At 46.0% G+C, this 6633-nt stretch overlaps 1 protein-coding gene across 3 annotated transcripts in view; it reads left to right on the forward strand.

Annotated features, from left to right (window-relative positions):
• SLC20A2 (solute carrier family 20 member 2) overlaps positions 1-6633 on the forward strand; it is a 97121-nt gene that overhangs the window by 39174 nt on the left and 51314 nt on the right. For all 3 annotated transcript variants that reach the window (XM_019522240.1, XM_019522242.1, XM_019522241.1), the window contains exons 3-4: positions 3128-3268; positions 5678-5763. In XM_019522240.1, the coding sequence (XP_019377785.1) occupies positions 3128-3268; positions 5678-5763 (227 nt within the window). The remainder of the gene's footprint in view (positions 1-3127; positions 3269-5677; positions 5764-6633) is intronic.

Consider the following 6633-nt stretch of genomic DNA (forward strand, 5'->3'; position numbering starts at 1 on the left):
AGGTATGTTTGAGTAGCCCTTTATTAAATTCTGTCTTGTTTTCCATGTCAGAAGAATGGGAGAAAATTACCACTGTCTTAGGTGGTTCCCTATGACAGCCCAAATGACCTGACTCTCACTTCATGGCTGCCTCTGAGACCTTCCTTACTTGCTGGATATCCTGGCAAGAAAGCAGATTCTTCTGCACTGCCCTGAACAAAAAAAATCCACATGGACTATTTAACGGATGAGGAATGTTTGCCTTTCTGAAGAAATAAGTTCTTGTTTCTCCAGATGGACTGATATTTCAGGGTGTCAAGAATATCACTGTGTTTGTCAAAGAAGCTGGATTCTTTTAAGGGCCAGTGTGCTGCAAAGCAGACCTCAAGAAGCACCTCTGACTGTTCTACAATCTGTATTAAAAGAACCACCTCTGCATATTGAACTGGTCAGAAACCTGGGGCCAAGAGGAACCATCCTTTCTCAGCAGGGATGTCTTTTGTCTTTTTAGCTGCTGTTACCATTGGGGAACCTAATTACAAGGTTGTCTTACACAGGCAAACACTTAAGTAGCCCCTGGAAGAAGATGTTTTTGCTGTGTGCCCTATCCCCTAGCAAGGTGGCTGGGTACATTTCTGGAGTGAGGAATTTTTTCCAGTTCCAAAGATACTAAGGTATCAGTGTGGCAGTCCCTTGAGGAGTCTCTCCTTGATGGGTCGCTGGTCCCAGGCCATGCTCCATGTCCTGGGAGTGAGACAGTCCTGGGCCAGCCTAGACTGACTGCTTCCTCTCTTTGATCAGCAAATGGGGCAAGAAGACTGAGGACCACAACTTTCCATGGACAATAGAGCATCCAGCTAGGAAAAGTCATCCCTTGATCTGTTGGGGAAAAAGGCCAGGTTTTTCCTGTTTCTGCGCAGCCTGAGTAAGGGACTCCCCGCAAACCACCATGGTCTCCGCCACTGAGCAACAAGCTTGTTACTGTCCGATGCTTAACCTGGAGCCCTTCACTGCTTAGGCTAAGGTGGGCCCAATCTGAGAGAGAGACCCAGTGGACAAAGATCTAGTCACTCTGTAGCCACCAGAGAACATGAGTTAAAACCTGGATGGAGGTATTCAGGGTCTGACAGTCTAAGCTGAAAGACATCTATGTGAAAGTGAACCCAGAAAGCTGCCTTTGTAAGGAGACATGAGCCCAGTGTTTGGAGATATGCCCAAATTATGACTCTGATTGCTTGCATCAACCCAGGCAACCTGGCATTCTCAATTGCTTAATTACACCTGCAAGAAAAATGACCTCTTTTACCTGGGGACCAGACCTGTGACACGCATCTCTTTCACCACCCAACCCTCTCCTTTCAGGAAAGCTTTGCATTCTGAATAGAGATTGCTTCTTTCTTTGCCTTTGTTTCTGGATGGCTGTATGTTGCAGACAGAGTGCTGTGGAGGAAATGACAGATGGCTCTTGGGTCTACCAGAGATATCTGAGATGGATAAAGAATTCAGTCGGACTGAGCTAACGGGTTTGGTGTCCTGCAGAGCCAACATATGCAATATAATGCTCTTTAACCCCAGCCTTGAGTTCAGTGGAGTCACCTACTCTCAAGATGTAACCTGTTGACACATTTGCTCCACCCATTCCTTTTCTCACTCTCACCCTTTTCCAAATCCTTAAACTCGACTCCCTCTTCAACTTCCTGCCATTTCTCTTGAGCATGCAGTTTATTCCCATTGCCTTCCTCTCTTCTAATGCTTTGTGTTGCAGTCATTCTCAGACTCTTCCATACCAGGCCTTCCCTGGTGCCCTCCACCCATTTAGTAGTATAGGAAGGATAGTCTCTTAAGCCCTGTCCACAAACTCCAAGATGAGAATCTGTGGCTTCCTCTGCCTTTGGATTCAAGTGTTCAGAACAAACCTGTGATGACTGATGATGTTTTCAGCAATGGCAGAGCCACCTTCAACAGGAAAAATCCTTATATTATCTTTGAGTTCAAATGAGCGACTTGAAACTTTGCCATGTGAAAACCAGCAATGAGTGGAATAGGAGCTGCCAATACAGAGTGCCCTTTCTGTTCCAAAAATAGCAGAGGTGGTGCTAAGGTGCTTAACTTTAATGAAGTTCATGACTTCTACACTGTTAACCATTTTTCCCCCGCTACTGTCTTGATTGCCACTCATGCTGGTGAATAGGGAATGGAATGTGTTTGTTGTTTTATGAATTGAGCAAGTTGTCAGTCCAGAAAGCAATGGAAGAGGAATCTTGTCTACTGACTGGGATCTTGAACTTGACCTATCAGCATGAATGTTCTCTTCCTATACGCAGTCACTTCCATGCACTGTGTATCTTTATCGTCCTTTTATTCTTTGGTCCCCATTCTAATTCTCTACATCCTTACCTTACCACTCTCACCCAACAAAAAAAATGTTGCACTTCCTCTCCAGGACAGAGTGCAAATTTGGGGGAGTGCTTTGTTGCCTCTTGAATGGGTATTTCAGTGCAAGGGCATTGCATCCATTAGGGTTCTCAAAGTACCATCACGCTCTGCTGCCAAGTGGCCTTGCTGCCACAAGATTTGAGAGTAGGAGCCTGCCCAACTTATTAACCAGACCTTGTGTGCCTCTGCCTTGTATACTTAAGGGTTCCACCAGCTATTGCCGAGAGCAAGATTATCCAGAGCTGCCACTTCTCTGCTTGTTGCACAGTTTGATTTGTTTGTGATTAGTCAGAACTGAACCGACGGGTTGTAAAAATGAAAAGTCTACCAAAAATAGTGGAACTGTAGCAAAGCAGTTCTGTACCAACTCTGTCACATCAGCAGGAGCTGGATGAAAGGGCAGATGTCTGAATCAAACATAAACCTATTCTATACATTATAGAAATTAGAGGTGTCAGCAAAACTGAATTGCAGAGAAATGCAATGAGGAGAGTTACTTGTTAAGTTTTTTGCCAGTATTTCCTGAATGTGAACAAAACTTTCCTTATGAAGTCTTTATTATGTGCACAGGGCGTAGGCTGCCCTGAGAGAAGAATGTGAGCATGTGGTTAAGAAAGCTATCGCATTACGTTGTTGTTATCCCATTGCTGTTGATGTTATCTTTCCTTAGAACTGATATTTTTCCTCTTTTTTCCCCCCCTTCAATTTCTAGGTTCTGCTGTTTGGCAGCTGATTGCATCTTTCTTAAAACTCCCCATATCTGGGACCCATTGTATTGTGGGTGCCACAATTGGATTCTCACTTGTTGCCATTGGTACCCAGGGCGTTCAGTGGATGCAGCTTGTCAAGATTGGTAATTGACATTTCCTTTTATACGTGAGGGTATGTGGAAAAGTGTCTGTAGACTAACAAAACCTTGTTTTGTTCCAGCAGCAATGCTTTCACAACTGTCATGCACTGTATTTAAGTTGATCTTTCCTTCCAATCCTGGTGTTCAGAAAATGTGTGTCATGCTGGGCCTCTGGAAACAGCCCCAATGCAGAGGTACCCAAGCAAGAACAGGCACCAGAAGCAGGAAAAGTGGCATTATTGAAAACAAATCCTGCTTTCAGCAAGGTTTGGCAGTATTGGTTAGCAGCCACAGCCATGGTCCTCTGTCTGCTTGCTCCAAAGAGGAAAAAGTTTGGCATACAACAGCCACTTCCATCAGAGGACCTGCTCCCAGGATCTAGACAGGCTATGGAGGGGCCCAAGAGAGAGCTTTGTTGTTCTGCATGGCATTTTGCACACATCACAACTTAAACCTGAGTTGTCAAATATACAGCCCATGGAGCCCTGCTGTCTGGCCACTGGTGCTACCCCTGGGTCTGAGACCCACATGGGGCATAGTGCAAGCCTGTGGTGTGGTCCACTGGCCAGATTCAGCCCACAGATGCCCTCCCCTTTCCCCTTCCTTCAGCATACCTGACCTGGCAGCTGGGCCAACCAGTCTGGGACCCGCACTGTGCAGTATGGATCCCAGAGTGGCCAGATTAGGCATGGCATGCAGCACAATCTGGCCAGAGCAGCGGTCACACTGCATGTGATGGCTGCCTTGGCTAAACACCCAATCTAAACTTTGTCTGTTTCTATAGAGAAGTCACTTGCATACCATGCAGCTTTTGCACAATTAGAATGATATGTATTTTTAATTCAGCTGAAAGTAAAACAGCTTTAAAGAAAGCTTGAAATGACATCAGTGTCAACTTGTTCTTAAAATCAGTCATTGCAAATAATGAATGGTGGTGGGCGGGGTTTTCAAAAGGGCTTCACAACAGTGCCCTACCTCTGCTTCCACTGAAGTCAATGGAAATTTGGTCAGTGCTGTCAGTAAGAAGTTATTTTTGCAAATCTCATCAGTAAAAAGTTGTCTCTCTTTTAATGACCTAACCAAAAGTCAGATCACAGCAGCTGTAAATTGCTGCAACTTTTCACATATCTAGGTCCAGAAGGACAGGTCCTTGTGTCTGTATAGTATCTTGTTGATATCTGTGGTGTTCCATGGGGGTGGAGGGGTCTGCTCACTGCATTGTGATTCCCAGCATGTACCACAAATTATTTTAAAGAAGTAGTTCTCCTGTGGGATGCAGTTACTATTATTCCAGAAAAAATTTGGAGTGTGATTTTTTGAGTAGCTCTTTAGCATTAGTGAAAATTGCATTGACTTCAGTGGGAGCAGATCCAGACAGGGTATAGCAGTGAAGCCACACCCTCCTTTCAGACCATGTTGCCGGAGCTGCAGCTGGAGACTTTTTTTAAGTCCCCAAAGCAGGTAAGAATCCTGTCATCACTGGTCCAGCCCCCTTCTCTGGGCCCCTTCCTTCCACTCTGTCCTCAGAGGTACATCCCCTCCCCTTCCATTTGCATGGTCCCCTGCCTCCTGCTGCCACTGTCCTTGGCTGGACACAGCTGCAGTGGCTCTGGAGCTCCTCCCCACCATGAATTGAATTGGGACAATTGTGGTTTGGGAGGGTTGTTAGGGGAGATGCTCTGGAGCCATTGCAGCGGGGGCTCAGCAGGGAACAGCAACAGTGGTGGCAATGAATGGGTTCCCCTGCCTTATGCTTGCTTCTAGGCTGGTAGAGAGAACACCTGGGGGGAACCAGGCAGGGTGAAGGTACCTTCACTGCTGCTGCCACTACTGTTGTTCCTGGCTGAAGTAGGGCAGAAGCTGCTCTGGAGGCCCCCTGCTCCTGTATCAGCCAAGGATAGTGACAACAGCAGCATGTGAGAGCTCTGTTGGGCAACAGGCAGGGAGGGGACATGCTGCTGAGAATGAAAGAGAAGGGAGGGGGGTGCCAGAAATGGGGAGAGGAATGCGGGGGGAGATGGGATTCTTACCTGCATGAAGCACATAACAAAAAATAAAAAGTCCCTGATGCTGCTCCCATGGCATCATCTGTCTGCACCAGTGGGGGACAGGAAGCTGGGAGCAGGGATGCAGCCACCACTGCAGCACTGGTCACTACTCCCACACCCCCCTTCACAAAATCCTGGATCTGCCCATGGAGATAAATAAAGCCAGTGTCGAATACTTTTGAACATCGTGTCTTTTGAGCAAGCCCAGTCTCTGGAATATCAATATCAGTTGTGCAAGAATCACCATAAATGTTTTATTCTTTGTTCATTGGTTGTTTTTCTATTTGAGAAATTCTTTCTTCCTTAATTACATGGGGTGTTGCCATTCATCAGCTGTTGTATCTATATTTCTGTTTTTGTTCAGTGGCCTCTTGGTTTATTTCCCCACTGTTGTCTGGCCTGATGTCTGGAGTGCTCTTTGTGCTGATCAGATACTGCATCTTAAACAAGGTAAGGAATTTGCTACTCTACACTGCAGCGAGTGCTTGGGGTGACGTGACGTGTGCGTGGCTGCATGTTATTTAACTGTTGACATTTCCATGCCTTGTTTTTTTGAGAGAGCCTGAGCACCCAGTACTCCAACTAAAGCTGCAGTTTCTCTGTGCAAACCTGAAACTCAGAGCCCACAACATAAGAAGTGTTCCAGGCATAAATGAGTTTATATGTTTTAATATATACTCTACTTGACTGGGACATGACCCCCTGAAGATGGCTGTTTTATGAGCCCTTATTTAAAACTGATTTTTGCACAATCATAGCCAATAGTAATGAATGCTGTTAAATGAGGAGAGTGCTAGCAAAATCACTGTACAAAAGGCGTGACTTTACTGGTGTCCAGTAATAAAACAGTGTTTAACCAGGTAATTAATAGGTGTGAAATTCTAAATACTGGTCTCCCAAGGCACCATATGTCAAAGAAAGCCTGAGGAAAATATTTTCCGTAGTATTCAAGAGGTTTAATCACCAGTTTCAGTGTCCTCAGCCAAGAGTGGAAATGTTCAGGAGCCTTTAAGTCAGATAGTTCTAAGTCAGGGGTTTTCAACCTTTTGTGACAAGTGGTACCCCTTCTATCTCAAAGTTTCAGCTCATGTATCCTTTATATTTTTTTTCTTGGTTTTAATGCTACCATTAACAGGAGGGAGGGAAGGGGCTGAGGGGAGGCAGATTGAAGCCCCAGTGGTGAGTGGGGCTGGGGCATGGGCAGGAGCTGCACAGCCAGGGCAGGGCGTAGGACAGCTACGAGCAGCTCATGCAGGGAGGGGAGGGGAGGGGTGAGGGTGCATCTCCTGCTGCTGCATGCACCCTGGGAGGGCATGGGGG

Source organism: Gavialis gangeticus, unplaced genomic scaffold (genome assembly GCF_001723915.1).
Source record: "Gavialis gangeticus isolate Ggan-Ray unplaced genomic scaffold, GavGan_comp1, whole genome shotgun sequence".
Taxonomy (NCBI): Eukaryota; Metazoa; Chordata; order Crocodylia; family Gavialidae; genus Gavialis; species Gavialis gangeticus.